General features: G+C 39.9%; 1 protein-coding gene across 2 annotated transcripts in view; it reads left to right on the plus strand.

Moving 5' to 3' along the window:
- LOC122562039 (fructosamine 3 kinase related protein) overlaps positions 1-22,484 on the plus strand; it is a 29,118-nt gene extending 6,634 nt beyond the window's left edge. For both annotated transcript variants that reach the window (XM_043714485.1, XM_043714486.1), the window contains exons 2-6: positions 9,378-9,529; positions 13,502-13,593; positions 14,899-14,981; positions 21,307-21,429; positions 21,871-22,484. In XM_043714485.1, coding sequence (XP_043570420.1) covers positions 9,378-9,529; positions 13,502-13,593; positions 14,899-14,981; positions 21,307-21,429; positions 21,871-22,212 — 792 coding nt within the window. In that variant the 3' untranslated portion in view covers positions 22,213-22,484. The remainder of the gene's footprint in view (positions 1-9,377; positions 9,530-13,501; positions 13,594-14,898; positions 14,982-21,306; positions 21,430-21,870) is intronic.
- Positions 22,485-23,159: the final 675 nt, after the last annotated feature.

Genomic DNA, 23,159 nt, shown 5'->3' on the forward strand with positions numbered 1-23,159 from the left:
CCCATCGCATTTCCAACGCCCCTCCCCCAAGTCCCTCCTCCCTACCTTTTATCTTAGCCTGCTGGACACACTTTCCTCATTCCTGAAGAAGGGCTCATGCCTGAAACGTCGATTGTTCTGCTCCTTGGATGCTGCCTGACCTGCTGTGCTTTTCCAGCAACACATTTTCAGCTTAAAAAGGAAAGTCAACTTAAAAGGCTGGAGATAAAGGCAGAAGGTAGATTTCGTGAAGAAGAGAGTGAGGAGGTGCAAGCCCCTGGTAGTCAGAAGCCTAGTCTAAGTATGTTCAGGAATTGCCTAAATTTGACGAGAAGGATGTGGAAGCCTTTTTCACCTCATTTGAAAATGTGGCTGAACAAACGCAGTGGCCAGTGACCATGTGAGTTTCGTTGATCCAAACAAAATTTGTAGGTAGCGCTAGTGAGATATTCGCTTCCCTATCAGAGGAGATATATGGGGAGTATGAGGAGGTGAAAAAAGCCATCTTAAGTACATATGAGCTTAAGAAGTCTATAGACAATGTTTCAGGAATCTAAGGAGAGACTCTGGTCAAACCTATATTTAGTTTGAAAGGATCAAACAGAGTAATTTTGATCGATGGATAAGAGCTTTAAAAATAGAGCAAACCTACAATGCTCTTAGAGAGATCATTATTTTGGAGGAATTCGGAGATTCATTGCTTAAAGCAGTGTGAGCTCGTGGAAGAGCAGAGAGTTAAAACAGTAAGGTTAGCAGCTGAAGTGGCTGATGATTATGAGCTACTCCATAAAACACAGTTTGGCTTCCAGAATCAAATTCAGTCCATGAGGGATAGAAATTGGGGCAAAGAGAAATCCTCATGTGGAAAGGGAAAGGTAGATCTCAGTGAAGATCATCAGGAGAACTTACCACAGGATATAAAGGAAGGGACAAAGAAGTTAAAATGCTCTGGTGTTTTCATTGTAATAAAGTGGGCCACACAAAATCACAGTTTTGGTGGGCCAGGAGAAAGCCAGATGTAGAACAACAGGACAAGCCTGGAAGTGCCAGATCTGCTTTAAAAATATACATGCGAGGGTAAGGTTTATTCACACAGGCCAGGAATAGCAGGTAAAGAGGTTACAATATTAGGGGACACAGGATACTCTCAGGCTATGATGCTGAAGGATGAGGAGAGATGTACTCCTGAGGGATTATTGTCAGAAAAGGTTGGAGGACTGTGTTGAAAAGGTGGGACAAGCAACTTAACTTTCCAAGTTGGACTTGTGCAAAGGCTACTGGCAGGTACCTTTTTCAGAAAGAGCAAAGGCAATTTCAGCTTCTGTAATGCCAAATAGACTACAGCAATTTAAAATCATGCCATTTGGTATGAAAAATGCTTTGGCTACATTTCAGAGACTGACTAATAAGGTCATTACTGGGTTACCCAACTGTTTTGTTTACATTGATGCGCCAGTGATTTTTAGTCATTCATGGAGTGAACATTTACAGCATTTATTGGACTTGTTCCATCGATTTCAGAAGGCAGGCTTGGTGGTAAACCTAGCTAAAAGTGAATTTGCCAAAGCCCAAGTCACCTTCCTGGGCCAAGTTATTGGACAAGGACAAGTGGCCCCATGAGATGCAAAGACAAAAGTAATTGGGGAATTTCCCACGCCGTCGACAAAAAGAGCAGTACTATAATTGCTGTGATTGAGTGGATTTTACCACAAGTTTGTGCCGAATTTTAGCAGTGTGGCTGCTCCACTCACCGAATTGTTAATAAAGGCAAGAAGTTTCAGTGGACAACGGACTATCAAAAGGCATCTGACAGCCTACAAAATGTGTTAACCACTGCCCCAGTATTAGCCACACCTGTTTACCCAAAGCCTTTCAAGGTGGCTATCGATGCCAGTTATGTGGGTGTCGGTGTGTAGCTCCTGCAGGAGGATGATGAGGGAATAGAAAGACCCATTAGGGTATTTTTCCAGGAAGTTGAACATTCATCAACAGAAATATTCAATGGTGGTGAAAGAGACTTTGAGCTTGGTGTTGGCATTATAACATTTCAGTGTTTATATTGCCAGCAACACAACTGAGACAACCATATACACTGATCACAACCCTTTGACATTTGTGGAGCAACTCAAGGACAAAAATGCCAGACTGCTTAGATGGAGCTTGTTGTTGCAGCCATTCAATTTGACAATTGTACATGTGGCAGGTCGTAAAAACATGATTGCTGATGCGTTGACGAGACTCAAATGAGATACGGTGACATTCTGTGGCGGGTGTGCCACAGCCTGAATTTGCATGTGGATAGTTAGTGTCGTGTATATGTGTATTTTACACTACTAAACAGTTTTTTTGAAGGGTTTTAGAAATGAAGCCATCTTCTAATCAAGCTACCTCCAAATCATGACTTTGATATTGATGGTTCATTTTTTTTAAGGGGGAAGGTGTCACAAAGCTGGTCCTTTTTTCTAAAAGCTGTTCTTTTTCTCAAGGATATTGTATCCTTGGTTTTTTCAGAGGGGTCGTAAACAGGCCGGGCTCCGAAACAGCTGGGTTTGGTACAGAGATGAAAGACGTTTTTGTTTATACATAAACAGGTGAGACTATAGGCGAAAGCTTTTATGTTTTTCGAAGTAACCTGTATAGGTCAAGGGGGCATGGCCAGCTCTCTAGCTGAGCAGTTCAGTTCATCATTTTAGCTAGAGAAGTTCAGCTGTAGGCTGTGTGGAACCAGGCTGCTAGACTCTCTCTCCTGCCTTTCTAACTTCAACCTGTAAGCCATTGTTTCATTTCTTGCTCTTGTTTAGGGGATTTGTTTATTGTGACTGTTGGGCATATTTGGAACAGCATAATTAAGTCTAGTTTGGATAGACTGAGGTGTTCTTTATTCTGTTTTTTGTGTTTCATTCCATAGTTTTGTGAATAAATAGTTGGCTGTTTTAAAACCTGGTAGTCAATCTCGCTAATTTACTGAGTAATTTTCACTGTACACTTAGTGAAACAAAGTTGCAAAGTTATGGTATATATCTGATTGGCTAAGAATGTGCCTGCTTAAGAATGTTTTGAGTGGTCAGTCTATTCCATAACGTGACAAACAGGGAACTCTCCATTCCCCATTCTGCTGGATAATTTTCAGAAATGTACTAGGCATGAAAAGATCTTTTTGTTTGCAGAGAGTAAGTCAGTCTGCATTAATGTAGGTTTTTTAGCAAGCATAATTGAGCCTGTTACAAGCTTGACTGATTTTTTTTAAAAGTACTGTTTGTGTAGCACTTAGTGCATTCAGGATTGTGCTGCAGGTGCTGTCGAATTTCAGAATCATATCTCTATAATATAGAACTATAATATCTTTTGGTATTTTGCCTGTTTTGAATAACTGATACAACATGCTGTTTCATTTGATCAGCCAATTCTTGGGACATAGGGTTTGGGTATATGACATCACATCAATACGACAATTCATAGTCAATATTGTTAAATTGTGTGGTAGGCAGAAATGTTTTTGGACTGTTAGTGGAAAGTAAAAATTATTTCCAATTCAAAGAATTTTGAAAAATTACTAATTGTATTCACTTCATCATAACCTTCCATCTTCCGGATGCATTCCTTTGAGCTTCTTGATTTATGTTCTTTTAGTTCTTAACTTTTCAATATTTATCTCCAGTAGTCACTCTTACATGTTTCTTTTGGTTACTGTTGCAGTAATCTAGCTTTCATCATCTGTAAAAACTGAGGAAAGATACTCATTCCTCATCTTTGCCAGTCCCTTACTGTTTCATCCACAGTTCCACTCTTTACAATGTCAACAGATATATTAGCAAGGTGCCACAGTGAGTAATCTGGAAGGAAGTAAAAAAAATGGATTGAAAGGATGATTTCATCTGAAATCATCTTGTGATGAATATTGTGGTTGTATGTTTAAAATGAAATAATCAACTGTTCTGAATTATGGTTTTGAACCATGAAATTAATTGGATTCAGATAGTCTCATCTTTTGAAATACAACAGTCGTGTTGTTGGGTGAAGTGTGAATTTATGTGAGAGACAGCTGCTCTGCATGCTTAATTGCTGGCTGGTGATGTATAAACATTCATGGGTAGAAGTGTCTGCCTTTTGAATCATGGTAATGTTTATTGAGTCAAATGTTATCATTTCTAGGGTCTTTTATAATAGCTTTTGTATTTAATTTTTCTCAAGAGTTAAGAGGTTGTTGTGTTAAGAAATGTTCTTTGTGAAATGAGAATTTCACTGTTACTTTTTTGGTGCAATTTCCTCTGGTGTGTCAATAGATTAAACATCAAAGCAAATTTAACCTGATCAACTGGTTACCTTGCTGAAAGAAGAACCTCACTAAAAACTGAAGGAGAGATCTCAAGAACACACAGTACGCAGTGGAGTGAGAATTGAAGTTTGTGTTCACACAATACTTTGTCGAGAACTTTGCAAAATGGACAGTTAATTTTCACTTTGTCATAGATTTTAGCATATTTTAAAAATCCCTGATGTAGACAGCAATTTATGCTCACCATTTCTGTATTGAGGATTAATATCATGAATGTTTTTGGCAAAATTGCAGCTAATTTTATTTTACAGTAGTTCAGAATTGTGTTTTGTTTTGTGTCTAGATTCAGTGTTGCAGTAGAAACTTACTGTAAAGTTCAAGATAGGGTACACTAAAATTGGAGATGCTGGTGTTGGACCGGGGTGTACAAAGTTAAAAATCACACAACACCAGGTTATAGTCCAACAGATTTATTTGAAAGCACTAGCTTTCAGAGCGCTGCTCCTTCATTAGGAGGTTGTGGAGTACAAGATCATAAGACACAGAATTTATAGCAAAAGTAACTGAAATTGTCTATTGAAAAAGACCTGGATTGTTTGTTAAGTCTCTCATCCTTTAGAATGAACATGTTGGTTTCAGTTCGTTCATATGAAAATCGCAGAACTTTTTAAAAGTTATACATGAACTTCAACAATTGGTGTCATGTCAGCCCAGATAATGCATTGAAGGTGTGAGGTGCCCTGTGTGAGACTGTCTGTGCCACAATGTTCAGACTGATTCTAATCTCAAAAACAGATCTCCAGAATCTTTTCTGGATTCATGCAGTTTTTGAGCAAAATAAAATGTAATTCTGCAAGTACACATTCACCCCACAAACTTATATTTATGTGTGTCCATATGGATATGTGTTTGGGGTGGGGGGGTTATGTGTGTATGTGAGAGTGTAAAGGGGTATAAGTCTGCGAGACGGTGTGTGAGTGTGTGGGAATGTACATGTGAGCGTATGAGAGAGAGCTTCTGTATGGGTGTGTGTGGGTCTATAGGAGTATCTGTGTCTGTTTGTGTGTAGTGCAGTGAGGCTACCTGTAGTGTGACATGAACCCAAGGTCCCGGTTGAGGCCATCCCCCTGGGAACCGGACTTGGCTATTAGCCTCAGCTTGGCCACTTGCATTGTTGTCTGTCCCGAAGTCCGCCATGGAGGACAGTCACCCGAAGGTCCAAGGTTGAATGTCCCAGACTGCTGAAGTGTTGTCCGATTGGAAGGGAATGCTCCTGTCTGTTGATTGTTGTACGGTGTCCATATGGCCATTGCCGTAGCCTCTGTTCGGTCTTGCCAATTTACCATGCCTCAGGGCATCTTTGTCTGCAGCATATGAGACACCAATTGTTAAAGTTCACTTGAGAATATAACTTTAAAAGATTTCTGCAATTTACATATGAAAGAACTGAAACCAACATGTTCATTCTAAAAGATGAGAGACTTAACAAACAACAGGTCTTATTAAATATATAATTTCAGTTACATCACACTGTAAACATTTGCTATAAATTCTGTGTCTTATGATCTTATACTCCACAACCACCTGATGAAGGAACAGCAGCACGGTGGTACAGTGGTTAGCACTGCTGCCTCATAGCACCAGAGACCCAGGTTCAATTTCCGCCTCAGGCGACTGACTGTGTGGAGTTTGCACGTTCTCCCCGTGTCTGCGTGGATTTCCTCCGGGTGCTCCGGTTTCCTCCCACAGTCCAAAGATGTGCAGGTCAGGTGAATTGGCCATGCTAAATTGTCCGTAGTGTTAGGTAAGGGGTAAATGTAGGAGTATGGGTGGGTTGCGCTTCGGCGGGGTGGTGTGGACTTGTTGGGCTGAAGGGCCTGTTTCCACACTGTAAGTAATCTAATCTAATCCAATCTAAAAAAATAGAGAGCGCTCAGAAAGCATGTGCTTCCAAATAAACCTGGTGGACTATAACGTGGTGTTGTGTGACTTTTAACTAAAATTGGATTAATTGTTAGATCTATGTTGAGGAAGAACAAGTAAAACAAGTATTTCTGAGAGAAAATCTACTTAAAAACAATAGTGTATAACGACTGAAAGGAAGAACGTGTTGCTTCTTAACTAGTTGTAACTGAATCAAAAGAGAAAGTGAGGGCTGCAGATGCTGGAGATCAGAACTGAAAATGTGTTGCTGGAAAAGCGCAGCAGGTCAGGCAGCATCCAAGGAACAGGAGATTCGACGTTTCGGGCTTAAGCAATACATTTTCAACTGAATCAAAGTCTGGTTTTGCTTTTAGAGTACGGCAAACTTTTGTTTTAACTGGCACTGTATGAATTGGCACTCTGGATAGGTCAGCAAAAGTTATATACCTCAAATACGGCAAAGCTTACTGTTCTATTCTATGCAATTATTATAGTTTTTAATTTAATTATTTCAATCTAAATAGACTTGTTCAATCGAATGGCCACAGGTAATATCAGCACTTCATTAAATTTCAAGTCAATTTTTCCTCAAATACCCCAATCTACTGCGATATCCAAGTAGTCAGTTGAGGGTGCGAGTGACAAACTGTCTGCCAGTAAGTTTTATTTAAAGCAAAGTTGCATTATTATTTAAATGATTAATGCTGTAAATAAAGTAAAACAGTGAAGTATATACCTGTTGCAATACATGTCTATTACTTAACATGTATTTTTACTTTGATTATGTGGATCTCTTGGTTATCCAGTGGATTTGATGAACTGGCGCACTCCTGGTCGCATGGGTGCTGATTATTAATAAAATGTTTGCTTTACTACAGTACTTAAAAATTTATACTGTATCAACAGCACATCTGGAGAAGGCAAAAAGATGATTTTGTGCACTATAAACTATTTATAGCTTTAAATCACTAAAATCCTTTTTGATGATTTTATTAGTCTATGGGATTTGTATTATATTAATAGTTATGTGAATAACAAGGACAATCAGCAACAAGAGCTAAAACACAATTGGCCAGTTTTGCACCAATTCTCTAGCAGATCCATCCAAGTGTAGCCATTTCTGACACAGTAGACTCCTCTCTCTAGCCTCTTGTTGCTGATTACATTTGCTAAATGACTCAAATGTGAAATACTGATTGCTGAAATAAAACCAGAAATTGCTGGAGAAACTAAGAATTCTGGCAGCATCTGTGAAGATTTTGAGTCCAATTCGACTAATCTTTGAAATGGAGGAAACATTGAGAAGTTTTGAGTTTTAACATGTCGAAAAGGTGAAGAAATATAGGAAAACAGTAACATGAAATGAAGTGGACTAGCTGCAAGAGAAGATCATAATCTAGGAATATTGCATCAAGTATCTCACCTCTTGACTTTCACGACGCCAGTTCACCATCTACAAGGCACAAGTCAAAAGTGTGACAGAATACTCACCACTTGCCTGGATGGGTGCAGGTCCAACAACACTCAAGAAACTTGACATTATCCTGGATAAAGTAGCCTGCTTGATTTGTATCACATCCACAAGCATCCATTCCCTCCAACACTGGACACTCAGTGGCAGCATTATGTACCATTTACAATATGCACTGCACAACTTTACCAAAATTCCTTAATTAGCACTCTCCAAGCCCACAACCATTTCTTAGAAGGTCAATGGCACAAGATATATGGGAACACCACACACACATTCCGTTCCAAGCTTCTCACCATGCTGACTCGGAAGTGTTCCTTCAATGTTGAATCAAAATTCTGGAATTTCTTCCCTAATGACATTAAGGGCATTTCCTCCCCAGTCAACTGCAGTGGCTCACCACCACCTTCTCAAATGTGACTAAGAATGAGCAATGATGATGCCCCAGCCAGCAATGCCCACATCTCATGAAGTGAATTTTAAAAATATATATGTATAACATGCTGCCTTTCACAGAGTCAGAGTTGTATAGTGTGGAAACAGCCTCTGGGAGTTATTAATTTGAAGAGCATAGTTGCAATTAAAAGGAAGCCTCAGTAAATACCTACGAGGCAAGAGATTTTGAGAGCTGTGATGATACGGTTGGCTGAAGTAGGGAGATGGAAGCAGACTGAGGCCAAATGGAAATTGGAGGAACAACACCTTTTATGTTTTGCCTGGGAAGTTTACAGCCCAATGGCCTCAATATCACCAGCTTCAAAGTCCCTCCTACTCCAGCCTTATCCCATGCCGAGTCTCTCCTCCTTGCCTCCCTGACATGTTCTGACCTGTCCATCTTCCTACTCACCTATCTACTCCACCGTTTCCACTGATCAATCACAATAACCCTACATCCATCCACCTATGACCATCCCACCTACCCTTCCCCAGCCCCACCTCCCCATCCCTCTTTTTACTTATGGGCTCCTCTTTCCCCCTCCCCAGTACTGACAAAGGGTTTTGGGCTGAACCTTTCTTACTCCTCGAATGCTGTTTGACCTGATGTCTTCTTCCAGCTTCACATCTATTGACCCACACACTAGCATTAGCTTGACCCACACACTTTTCAATTCTAAGTGATTGAATTGAAGGTTAAAATAATGCATGGGGCCAATTAAAATATGTAATCCTTAGTTGCAAATACCCAAAGCTGATCTATGACTTTTTTAAAAATGAGGTACAGATTGTTGCTTGCACAAGAGGATTATTAAAGGTGAATGCACAGAAGGACATTTAAATAGTTGGTTGTTGTTGGGGAATTGCATTGACTGGATTCTAGCATTTGGTTAAATCAATATAAATGTAACATTTAGGAATGGAGACAATAGTAACACAGGAAGCTGTGTCACAGACATGAACTTAGTAGTTGCTGATAGAGTCATACAGCATGGAAACAGACCCTTCAGTCCATGCCAACCAGATTAGCAGAGAAAAGAGAGAAATTTGGACAAGTTTTAGCAGATAAATCCACAGATTTTTGATGATCTATTGCTTGTTACAGCACATGATTAACTCTACATTTAAGTGACATGCAAGGAGCAAAGTTACAGGCGAGGTGGAAGTAGTTGTTTGGTAACTGGGTGCCTCAAACTTTTCTGGTTTGATAGATGTTGGTGATACTTTAAGTACTTTGGTTCTTGGAATTGTTGGTAATGTTCGTGATCTCACTAACCACGTTCTTTGAAACAGGCCAAGACGATGTTTGATGGAGAAATGGCAAGTCTGGAGGCAATCTTGAAAACCAGCACCGTGAAAGTGCCAAAACCAATAAAAGTGATCAGCCTCTCGGATGGTGGAGCAGTGTTTGTTATGGAACATTTAGATATTCATGGTTTAAACAGGTAATCTACAATCTGAAAATAAGACCGTTTCATATCATCATTCATCCAGTGTGAACCAACTAATTTTTAAAATAGAAACACCATTTCCAAGTGAAAAGCTTGTTTTATACTCCGTGCTTTTGGAGATCAGGTGAGGTGGGTCTGCAGATAAAAGTTGGGATTCAACTCCATGATGGTGTAATTACATCTCATATTTTGGTGTTTGTGAATGGGATGTATATGGGATGTATAAGCCACTGCTTATCCCTAACTAAAGTTTAAGGGTCAACTGCCTTGCTGTGGGTCTGGAGTCCAATGTCGACACGTAACAAAAGCAGATTTTCTTCCCTAAAGGACATGTGAATCTGACGTATTTTTATGACTATCAACAATGGTTATATGATGTTTGCTAGGCAAGCTTAATGATTGCATCAAAAAAGATCAAAATCTCTACCTGTGTTACTTTTGCAGAAGGCAGTGGTGAAGTGATAATGTCACTGGGCTAGTGATCCAGAGGCCCAGCTAATACCCAATAATGGGTTCAAATCCCATTATTATAGTTGGTGGAATTTAAATTAATCTTTTAAAACAGCAGCTGTTGTCAGGACTCTTATGGTGCAGTAATACTGTCCCTGCCTCTAGTTCAGGAGACCTGAGTTCACCTCCCACCTGTCAAAAGCATCTCTGAACCGGTGGATGAAAATAATCTGTTGTCAGAGCTCTTGATGGCACAGTGGTAGTGTCTCTTTGAGCCAGAAGGCCTGAGTTCAGGTCACACTTGCTGTAGAGGAGTGAACAGGTTGATTAAAATTAGCAACTGTTGTCATGAAAGTAGATTAGAAATATTGTTTGAAATCTATTTTGTTATAAATGTAGTTATCAGTAATGTTTCAGTGCACTGATTTCTTCGTAGACTGGTAGAGTCATACTACAGTTGTTGAGATTAATTTTGTTATAAATAAAGTCATACAGCAGAGAAACCGGCCCTTCAGTCCAACTCGTTCATGCTGACCAAGTTGCTCAAACTAAACTAGTCCCACTTGCCTGCATTTATCCCATATATCTCTCAACCTTTCCTATTCACATACCTACCCAAATGTCTTTTTAAATGTTGTGATTGTACCTGCATCTACAACTTTCACTGGCAGTTCATTCCACATATGAACCATTCTCTGTATGAAAAAGTTGCCCCTCCGGTCCCTTTTAAATATTTCTCCTCTCATCTTAAAATTTTGCCCCTTAATTTTGAACTCATCTACCCTAAGGGAAAGACCTTGGCTATGTCCCTCATTCCCCCCCATATCCAGTGAGAAAAGTTCCAGTCAGTCATTGTAACTCAAACCCAGAGTGCCAGCTACATCCTGGTACATTTTTTCTGTGCCCTCTCCAATTTAATAATATCCTTACTAAAGTAGGGCAACCAGAACTGTAGACAGCACTCCAGAGGTGGCTTCACCAACATCCTGTTGACAACTTGACATCCCAACTCCTACTCTCAATGGTCTGAGCACTGAAGGCTAGCATGCCAAATGCTTTCTTAACCAACCTGTCTATCTGTGACACAGCTTCCAAAGAATGATGCACCTGAGCCCCGAAGTCTGTCTGTTTGACAGTAGTATATTTGTGCTGAGATGTTGGATCTGCTTGTGAGATAATCACAGCCAGTTTGTGGTGCAGTAACTTAAGCAACACTTCAAAAAGACAGGCTAGGAATTAGATAGAATTGGGCAAAATCAGAAATGGAATGTGAGTCATTGAGTTACACAACAGGGAAATAGACCCTTTGGTTCAACCAGTCCATGCCGAACATTATCCCAACTAAACAAGTCCCACCTGTCTCCTCCTGGCCTATATCCCTGCAAACCTTTCCTCTTCATGTATCTATCCAAATGTCTTTTAAACATTGTAATTGTACTCACATCCACCACTTTCTCAGGAAATTCAATCCACACACGAACCACCCTCTGTGTTTAAAAAAAAAGATGCTTCTTACGTCTTTTTTAAATCCTTCTCCTCTCAACTTAAAAATGTTCCTCCTAGTATTGAAAACACCCATAACAGGAAAAAGACAACTACTATTAACCCTATCTATAACCCTCATTATTTTATAAACTTCTATCAGATCACCTGTCAACCTCCTACGCTCTAGTGAAAAAAGCCCCGGTCTATCCAGCCTTTCTTCATAATGCAGACCTTCCATACCTGGAATGTCCTGGTAAATCTCTTCTGAACCCTCTCCAGCTTGATAATATCCTTCCTATAATCAGAACTGGAAACAGTATTCCACAAGAGTCCTTACCAATATCCTGTATAATCTCAAAATGACTTCCCAACTCCTACACTCAAAGGACTGAGCAATGAAGGCAAGTGTGCCAAATGCCTTTTTAACCACCCTGTTTATATGTGACGCAAACTTCAAAGAATTATGTATCTGCACCCCTCAGTCCCTCTGTTTTACAACACTACCCAAGGCCCTATCATTAATTATATAAGTCTTACCCATGTTTGTTGTATGAAAATACAGTATCTTGCATTTATCCAGATTGAACTCCATCTGCTATTTTTCGCTCATTGACCCATTTGATCAAGATCCCTTTGAAATCTTAGAAAACCTTCTTCACTATCTACAATGTCACCAATTTTGGTGTCATCCACAAACTTACTAACCATGCTTTCTATATTCTTATCCAAATCATTTATGTAAACGACAAACAAAAGAGGACCCAGAACCAATCCCTGTAGAACACCACTGGTCACAGGCCTCCAATCTGAAAAGCAACCCTCCACCATTACTCTCTGTCTCCAGGCGTTAAGCCAATTTTGTATCCAGTTGGCAAGCTCATCCTGAATCCCATGTGACCCAACTTTACTAATTAATCTACCATACTGAACCTTCTCAAAACTTTACTAAAATCCAAATAAACAATGTCTACTTGCTTCAATCTTTTGAGAACAGGTCTCTGAGCTCTTTGGATCAATCTTTTTGGTAACTTCCTCAAAAAACTCAAATCAAGTATGTGAAACGCAATTTTCCTTGCACAAAACCATGCTGACTATCCTTAATCAATTTTTGCCTCTCTAAAGGTCTGTAAATCCTATATTTTATAGTCACCTCCAACAATTACATACAACTGAAGTCAGCCTCTCAGTCTCTAGTTCCCTGGTTTCTCCTTACAACCTTTCTTAAACAAAGGTACAACATCATTCCTGAAGAAGGGCATGTGCCCGAAACGTCGAATCTTCTGTTCCCTAGATGCTGCCTGACCTGCTGTGCTGTTCCAGCAATAAAGTTTCAGCTACAACATTAGTCACCCTCCAGTCATCAGGCACCTCAACTGTAGTTATAGGTGATGCAAATATTTTTGCAAGGGGTCTCATAATTTCTTCTCTTACTTCCCGTAACGTTCTTCGGTACATTAGATCAGATCCCAGAGATTTATCCAATTTTATAGCCTTTGAGACCACCTGAACTTCCTGTTCCATAATGTGAACTGTTTTTAAAACATCAAAGTTTATTTCTCTGCATTCTCTAGACTCCATTTCTTTCTCCATAGTAAAAACTGACGTGAAATAGTATCTCTCCCAAAGTTCAACATAAACTTAATCTTTGAAGAGCTCTACCCTCTCTCTCGTTACCCTCTTGCTCTTAATGCATTTGTAGAATCTCTTTGGATTATCCTTAGCCTTATCTGTCAATGCTATCTCATATCCCTGTTTGCATGGAATGGGTTTGGCATTTTACTTTTGGGGAAATGAAAGCAGAGTGCTTCCTGGAGTTCAGACTGGAAGGTTGAATATGATGCACATTTGTAGATGTTCAAAGAGTGGCACCAGACAACAGATACTCTTAAAAATATAGTATTGATTCTTTGTTTTGCAGTGCCTATAAGTAGTGACAACTGGCCAATCAACAGATTCTTCTTGGTTTGCTTGTTCAACGTGTTTTGAAAATATATTGCTATTTCCAATTCTGGTGTCGTTATTTCCTTCTAGACATATGGCCACATTAGGAGAGCAGCTGGCAAATCTGCATCTCCACAATGAAAAGCTAAGGGATCAGGAAAGTAAAGATGCACATACTGTTGGTAAATTTATTTATCGTTGCTATAATCTATATCAAGTGTTGAGCTTCAGTTTCATGAATTAATAATCCAGATTCTTATATATTTTTTATTGACACCAACACAACCAAAGGGAAAAATCATATCTGGTGGTTGTGGATAATTTTTATGTTCTGCAATCCCCTTTGGACATTGTCAGATGTTGACATTTTAAAACCCACAGGGTCCCAAACTTTTTAGTATGCCTGAACTGGAGTCATATTTGCAGATGATACAAAAATAAGTGGAAAGACAGGTTGTGAGAGGGATGCAAATAGTTTACAGAGAGATATTGACAGTTTAAGTAAATTGGCAAAGAGTTGGCAAATGGGACCTTGTGGAAAAATGTGAAGTTGTTCATTTTGGATGGGAGAACAAAAGAACAAGGTATTATTTCAATTGTGAAAAGCTGCAGATAGCTTCAACACAAAGGGAACTTGGATACTTGTGTACAAAACACAGAAATCTAACAAACAGGTGCACCATGTAATCAGACAGACTGATGGACTGTTGGCCATTATTTCAAGGGGATTGGAGAATAACAGTAGTCGTGTTCTTAGTGCAACTGTACAAGGTGCTAGTGAGACTACATCTGGAGTATTGTGAGCAGTTTTGGCTCTTTATTTAAGGAAAGATATTATATAATTGGATGCATTTCAGAGAAGGTTCGTTAGGATCATTCCCGGTATGGAAGGATGTTTTTCTAAGGAAAGATGAAACCGCTTGTGACTCTCTTCCCTGGAGCTTAGAAGCATGAGAGGTGATTTCATTGAAACATAAAGAATTCTTAAGGGGCTTGACAAGGCTAAATGCTGAGAGGATGTTTCCCCTCATGGAACGGTCTAGGACCAGAGGGCATAGTCTCAGAATAAAGGGATGCCAATTTAAGACTGAAATGAGGAGGAATCTATTCTCTGAGAGGATTGTGAGTCATTGGAACCCCATGCCATGGAGAGATGTTGGTGCAGAGTCTTTATGAATATTGAATGTTAAGATAGGTAGTTTCTTGATCAATGGGGGATTCAAGGGTTATGAGGAAAGGGCAGGAAAATGGATGTGAGAAGTGTTGGATCAGCCATGATCCCGTTGAATGGTGGAGCAGACTCGAAGGGCTGAATGGCCTATTCCGTCCCTAATTGTTATGACTTATATTTGGTTCATTATTGGCTGGTGATAGATGATACACAACTCTGTTTGGAAAGTAGTATTAAAATTGAATGAATGTAGTTGTACTTACTAAAATTGTATGAAGACACTGGTCTAAACATGTTTTTTTTTCTGTCGAGATAGGCAAAGGACCAGGACAGTCTGAAATCCAGTATGTAAGCAGATTTGGGTTTCATACCACTACCTGCTGTGGTTATATCCCACAGGTAGGCTAATGTTTGTATTCCTTGCACACATATAGGACTTCAACACGCTCAGATGCATTCTTAAGAAATTGTTGTCAAATTATTGTGCTTTTTAAAATTAAATTTACAGACTTGGATGATAAAGAAAAGCTTCATTATATTGTCTCTGCTTCACAAATTGCTTCAAAGCTAATGAAGTATTTCTGAAGTGGAGCTAATATTATAAAGTAGTGAAATGCAGCAACCAGTTTGTGCATAGCGTAGTCTCCGAACAGTGACCTCTTTATCTCCAACTGCCTCACCCACTCCAACCTCTCATCCTTGCAATGCGCAGCCCTCCACTCCATCTGCTCCAACGCCAACCTCACCACTAAACCAGTGAACGGGGTGGAGAGGGGGGTTGCAGTGGTAGTAGGGTGCACAGACCTCCACCTCACCAAAGCCAGATGCCAACTTGCTGATATCTCCTCCTACTGCTCCCTCGACCACGAGTCCACCTCTCATCACCAAACCATGATCTCCCAAATTATCCACAACCTCATCACCTCAGGGGATCTCCCATCTGCAGCCTCCAACCTCATAGCTCTCCAGCCCCGCACTGCCCAGTTCTACCTCTTACACAAAATTCCCAAATCTGACTGTCCCAGTCAACATATTGTCCCTGCCAGCTTCTGCCCCATTGAACTCATCTCCTCATATCTTGATTCTGTCCTGTGCCCCTTGGTACAGGAACACCCCATATACATTTGTGACACCACCCATTCCCTCCACCACCTCCATGATTTTCGATTCCCCAGCCCCCATACCTCCTCTTCACCATGGACATCCCTATACATGTCCTTCCCCCATGGCGAAGCCCACAAGCCCTCCATCCCTTCCTCTCCCACCAACCTAACCTGTACTTCTTCACTGATGCACACATTCGTTTAAGGGAACTGGTCCTCACCCTCAATAACTTTGAATCCTCCCACTTCAAACAGACCAGAGGGCTAGCCATGGGCACCCACATGGTTCCAGCTATGACTGCCTTTTCATAGGATACATTGGACAGTCTACCTTCCCTATCTTTCCCTCCGCTACATTGATGATTATATTGGTGTCACCTCATGCTCCCTTGAGGAGGTTGAACAGTTTATCAACTTCACCAATACCTTCCAGTCTGACCTCAAGTTCACATGGATCATTTCCAACACCTCCCTCTCCTTTCTGGACCTCTCTGTCTCCATCTCTGGCAACTGACTAAATATAGATATCTATTTCAAACCTCTTCCCAGCCCCCTTCTGTAAAAACACAATCCCGTACTTCCAATTCTTCTGCCTCCACTATATCTGTTCTGAGGAGAAGCAATTCCACTCCAGGACATCCCAGATGGCCTTCTATTTCAGGGATCGAAATTTCCCTCTCCACCTCTATCAGCATTCCATAGAGACCATTCCCTCTGTGATTTCCTTGTTAGGTTCACGCCCCCGCCACCACCGTCCCACCCCCCCTCCGGCAGAGATTTTCCTGCACATTCACCCACCTCATCTACTGCGTCCATTGCACGTGATGTGGTCTCCTCTACATTGTGGAGATAGGATGTCAACTCGTGAAGTGTTTCAGGGAACATCTCTGGGACACATGCTCCAAACAACCCACCGCCCCTGTGACCACTTCCCATTCCCCCAATGACATGCAAGTCCAGGGCTGCCACCACCGCTAAATCAAAGCCACCTGCCAACTGGAGCAACAACGCCTCATCTTCCACCTTGGGACCTTTCAACCACACAGTATCAATACCAACTTCACCAGTTTCCAAATGTCCCCTACCCCCACCTCATCCCAGAACAAACCCTCCACTAGGCACTGCCAGCTATCTGTCCATCTTCCTCCTCACCTATCTGCTCCACCCTCCCCACCGACCTATCACAATTGCCCACTAGCTGTATCCACCTATTGCCTTTTCACCTATCCTGTGCCCCACTCCCACCCCATCATTTATCTCTCACCCCATTTCCCCTCCACATTCCTGAAGAAGTGCTTATGTCAAAATGTCAAATCTCCTCCTCTTCGGATTCTGCCTGTCCTGCTGTGTTTTCCTAGCGCCACACTTTTTGACTCTGACTCTCCAGCATCTGCAATCCTCACTTTCTCCTTACAGATAATGATTTGTTGATGTTGATTTAAGATTCAATGTTGATTGGGACACTGCAGAGATTCCTTTACACATACACTGCCATGGTACCTTTAATACCCATTTAGACAGCATGTGTGTTGACGTACATTTGTTGCAAAAAAAGCCCTCTGACTATTTAAATAGAAGTAAAATACTACAGATGCTGGAAATCTAGAATAAGATATGAAGAAGAGTCATATTCTGTTCTCTCTCCATGGATGCTGGCAGACCTGCTAAGTTTCTCCAGCATTGTCTGTGAGTATTTTAATGTATGGATAGCAATTATATCTAGAACTGAATTTCAAATTTGCTAAGGTGCAAATAAAACTTCCCATGAAATTCAATTATAAATCTTGATCTTTCTGAATTTTGTTGAGTTACTATACATTTGTGGTTTAATCAAATCTAGAGGGGTAAGTAAATTCACTCTCTTACTCCAGAATTTGTTTATAACAGAGTAGATTATTTTTCTGAAGATGTGTTTCTATACTGTTTAATCTGAACTAGAATTCAGATTAAACACTAAAGACAAAAAAACGCTGCTCCTTCATCCAGGTGGTTGTGGAGCAAGATCATAAGACACAGGATTTATAGCAACAGCATTGCAGTGTCATGGAATGTAATATTAAAAAAATTTAGAATGACCATGTCATTCTAAAACATGGAAGACTTTTGTAGGACTTACTGCAGTGTATCTTGTATATGGAGTGCATTCCTGCCACTGTCCATTGATTATCAAGGGAATGAATGTTGAAGATGGTGGATAGAGTGCCAATCAAGGGAGCTACTTGTCTTGGATGGTGTCAAGCTCCTTGCAGATACAGCCATCTAAGCAAGTGGAGAGAATTCCATCACACTCCTGAATTATACCTTGTAGATGGAGGACAGGCAATGAAGAAGTAGGTGATAAGTTACTTTCCTTAGAAGTATGAGCATCTGATCTGTTCATTGTAGCCACAATACATATTTGATCCAGTTTATTTTCTGATCAGTGATAACTCCCAGGATGTTGATGGTTGAGGCATTTGGTGATGGTAATGCCACTGAACACTAAAGGTTGATGATTTAGTTCTGTCTTAATGAGAATGATCATTTTCCACCACGTACGTGATGCGAATTTTACTTGATCTCAATAGCCCAAGCCTGGATTTTATCCAGGTCTTGCTGCAAATGGATGTAGACTGCTTCAATATCTGAGGGCTTATGAATTGTGCTGAGCAATATCAGCGAGCAGGGTCACTTCTGGCCTTATGATGAAGGGAAAGTCATTGATGAAGCAACTGAAGATGGTTGGGCCTTGAACATTACCTTGAGAAAGGTTTTCCTCAACATGAAAGAATGACCTCCAAAAACTGCACCAGTTCTTTTATGCAAGGTATGACTTAACCAGTGGAAAAAGTCCCCTGCCCTCCCAATTGTCTCCAGTTTTGCTGGGTTCCAGCCTCGGTCAACTGTCTGTGTGGAGTTTACATATTCTCCCCATGTCTGCGTGGGTTTCCTCCGGGTGCTCCGGTTTCCTCAAATGATGTCCGAAGATGTGCAGATTAGGTGAATTGGCCAAGCTAAATTGCCTCTAGTGTTCAGGGATGTGTAGGTTAGGGGCATTTGTCAGGGGTAAATAAATGTAGGATAATAGGGGAATGGAATGGGTCTGGGTGGGTTACTCTTCAGAGGGTTGGTGTAGACTTTTTGTGCCAAAGGGCCTATTTCCACTCTAGGCATTCCATGATTCTATGACTCCTTCATGCCATACTTGGTCAATTGCTACTTTTATGTCAAGGGCAGTCACTCGCACTTCACCTCTCAAGTTAAGCTCTTTTTATCCATGTTTGAACCAAGGTTGGACAAGAGAGGAGGAGTTAATTTACACTGATGGAAACCAAATTGAGCATCAATGAGCAGGTTATTCCTTTGCAAGTGTTGCCTGATAGTTCTGTTGACTGCCGCTTTCATCAGTTTACTGATGATTGAGAATAGACTAATCGAGCTGCAATTAGCCAAGTTGAGCTTGTCTACTTTTTCTCTATGGAACATATCAGGGAAATTTTCCACATTGTTTGGTAGATGCCAGTGTTGTAGCTGTACTGCGATAGCTTGATTAGAGGCACTGCTAATTTTGGAGCATGTCTTCAGTGCTAATGCCAGAATATTGTGAGTGCCTGCAACTTTTACATTGTCCAGAGCCTTTAGCCACTTCTTGATATCATGTGCAGTGACTTGCATTGGCTGAAGATTAGCATCTGTGATTCTGGGGACCTCTGGAGGAGGCTGATGTGGCTCATCCACTTAGTACTTTTGGTTAAGGATGGATGTTAATGCTTCAGCCTTGTCTTTTGCACTGATTGGTTGTGCTGTCCAGTCATTAAAGATATTTGTGGAGTGTTCTCCTCCCATTGGTTGTTTAATTGTCCACCAGCAATATTGACTGGATGTGGTAAGACTGCAGAGTTTTGAGCTGATCTATTAACCATAAGACCATATAAGGTAATATATAATAATATATAAGACCACATAAGATGATAAGATATGTAAAAAACAGAATAAGACCATCGAGTCTGCTCTGCCATTTGATCATGGCTAATGTGCTTCTCAAGCCCAATCTCCTTTCTTCTCCCCATAACGCTTGATCCCCTTACTAGTTAATACCTGTCTAACTCTGTGTTAAGTACTCAGAATGACTGAGCCGACACAGCCTTCTGCGGCAATGAGTTGGTTGTGAAATCACGTAACCCTGTCTATTGCATGCTACTTCCTTAATTTAGCAAACAAACCTGTGTTGCAGCTTCACCAGATTGCCACTTTATTATAGGTAGACGTGTGCTGCTACTGCATGGCCTCCTGCACTTCATTGAACTAGGGTTGATCTCCTGGCTTGATGATTTGTAGCATACTGGTTAGATACTGTGGTTACTATAATTCTACTGGTGACCCAGAGTGCCTCATGCTGCCCACTTTTGTGTTGCTAGGTTTGTTTGAAATCTTTCCCATTTAGCACAGTGATCATGCTGCACAATACAATAATAGTGCTCCACACCATGATAAAATGACGACTTGCTGCAGGCTATCTTAAAACATAAAACGCACTAAGTGAGTCTTTGACAATGGCCAATTATTTTATGTAAAATTTCCAATTGGGAACAATTTTTTTTCTCTTTAAGAGACAATTTTATACTTTTGGAATTAATTGCCTCCATATGCAGTGAACATCAGAAACAGGGATAAAGAATTTGTCTGTTGGTGCCTTCTCAGCTGTTTGAGTCACTAAAACATAACGTCAGAAAATAATTCATAATTCAGCAGTAAATAGAAGATTATAGGCTTGATACTTAAACATCTCTGGAAGGGACTGCATTGAAGATATAAGGCTGCACAAAAAACAATGGTCTTTTCATGTCAGTCTGGCAATGCAAATGTTTTTAGAACTTAGCTTAATACCCCCAGTATGAAGTTTGGACCTTACTACCACTTTTATACAACCTGTGTTTTGTGGTGTCAATGAATGTATGACGCTTTACTGATTTTATTCAGTGAGGACCTTTGAAGTAATCTGTGCAAAAACTGCACACATTATAGCCATTCAATCCAAAGATATTATGTTGTCTGCAAAGAAACCTGTTAGCGAACATAAATATTTGAAGAAATGAAGCTTCCTTAATAGTAAATTGTTTAAGTATAGTAGTGGATGGTCATAGAATATGAGTTCACTGACTGGGGTTGCTAATTGATCCTGGCTGACAGATATAAACGGGAGTGTCAGAGATTCTGTTCACTCTGAGAACTGGCTGTGAGTGAGCTGGATCAGTTTCAAGGACTCTCCATGTTTAAATAAAGGATGATTTGGTGATGGGATACCAGCCTTTGCGGAGTCATTTCAAGTACAATATTTGCACAATTGTATAGATTCTATCAAGTAGCAAATTGTATTGTTCTACACGTATACATCGTCTACAGAATAGAAAAACAGAACACTTCCACCATCATCAAATTTTAATATTCTGCTACTGCAGCCTGCATTTCTGTAAATAACTAAGAATATGTTTCTAACATGAAATTTAGATTGGTTTTGTTGTAGCAGCTCTGCAAAAAGAATTTTTTTTTGTTTAGCAGAAAACAATACTTGTAAGACAAGCATTGAGCCACAATAAAATAAATGGCCATTTAAATTAAAATTTTCAATTTTCTCTCATCAGAATAATGACTGGCAGAGTGACTGGGTTAACTTCTTTATTCAGCAACGTCTTCAACTACAGTTGGATTTAATTGAAAAGGAATATGGTGACCGTGAAGTTAGGGAACTCTGGTCAAAGCTTCAGGTACAATTACTGTGGCACAAATCTTTCATGCTGAAACTTAGCCAATCAACTGATGCAAATTTGATTGAATGATCTCAGTAGACTGAAAAGCTTATTTTATTAATTTATTTATTCATTGTTACAAATTTGATAATTGTGTTTTCCATTTTTAAAACTGGGGTTCATAGGAACACACTCACCTGAATACTTGACATTTATGGGTTGAAATCCTGTTGTACACTAAGTATGGATTGATCAGGATATTTGCTTATGTAGAATCTTCCCTTAATATCTGCTTCTCTTGGGGGATTTATTCCTATATTTTTAGCGCAACAGACCTTGTCTGTGCCATGGAATAAAAACACGCGCCCAAACATGCCATAGTGTATGTCAATGTACACCTAGACCACAAGTTGTGCTTCTTCTCTGCGTTACACTAACTGTTGACACTTTACTTTACAGTTGAAGATACCTGCTCTATTTCATGATGTGGAAATCACCCCTGCTCTCCTTCATGGAGACCTGTGGGGAGGAAACATTGGACAAGTAGAAGATGGCCCTGTCATATTTGACCCCTCCTCCTTCTATGGCCACTCTGAGTACGAATTATCAATATCTGGAATTTTTGGGGGGTTTAGCACAGCATTCTACACAGCATATTATAACAAAATTCCCAAAGCATCAGGATTTGAGAAGCGACTGAAACTTTACCAACTCTTCCATTACCTGAATCATTGGAATCATTTTGGGACAGGATATAGAGGGTCATCTATAAGCACGATGAAAGCATTACTGAAGCAATGATATTATCCTCTTGGATCAAATAATATTAAAAATGATTCCTGACTGATGACATTAATTTGTGCTTACTTTTTAAAAGTGGTAGCAACAAACCTATACTTGGATGAAGATGAAATATTCAGAATGAATTAATGAATTCATGCATTATTGCTAACTGAACAAGATTTCATTGTACATTAAAGCTTGAAACTAGCTGTGATTTCACACTTCAAAATAACATTTGCAGTAACTGTGTAATAACTAAGCAAATAAAGTGTGATAACTTTTAAATGTGAGATATTAACTTCTGTCGAATGATGTTTTTTATGAAACTTAATGCAGCATTTTGTTACTGACTCTGATCGATCACACAACCAGGTGAGGAAGGGAACTGGCTCTTCTCATTTTAATCCTTCTCATTTGGTAGCTATAAATATTTTTAGTTCTGTTTAGCAGAAGCTATCACATTTCAATATCATCTTTAAAAAAATTAGTTACCAAGGTTCGTTTGAGTTAAAGAATGAGGAACTTTATTGTTTACCCACCCTGAGACAAAATAATAAAAATATTATATAAAGTACACACACAAGAACAGGTAATAAATTTAAAAACGAAGGTGTACACACAAAGGTTTTAAAGTTTAAGTCCCGAGAATTTTTTTAGGTCTTATAACTTGAGACCGCAGTTCTTTTATTGTTAACTGGTATCTTCAACATTGGTGAGGTTTATAGGTATCCTTGAGTTCTCGGTGAAAGGTTGATTTCACTGTTTGCTTTTGCACTGGATTCTGTTTTTTGAGATGGTGAGAGAAGCAGGTAGGGAGAGAGAAAAACTTTCAGTTCTGGCACACAATTCAATTTCCATCTCTGTTCTAATACTCAAAAGCAGCAACTGAAATTTAGTTCAGTGTGTATTCCTGAGTCTGTATCCTTTCTCAAATCTGTGGTTAGGTGATCATTACAGTGATTTTG

This window comes from Chiloscyllium plagiosum, chromosome 24, assembly GCF_004010195.1.
Source record: "Chiloscyllium plagiosum isolate BGI_BamShark_2017 chromosome 24, ASM401019v2, whole genome shotgun sequence".
Classification (NCBI taxonomy): Eukaryota; Metazoa; Chordata; class Chondrichthyes; order Orectolobiformes; family Hemiscylliidae; genus Chiloscyllium; species Chiloscyllium plagiosum.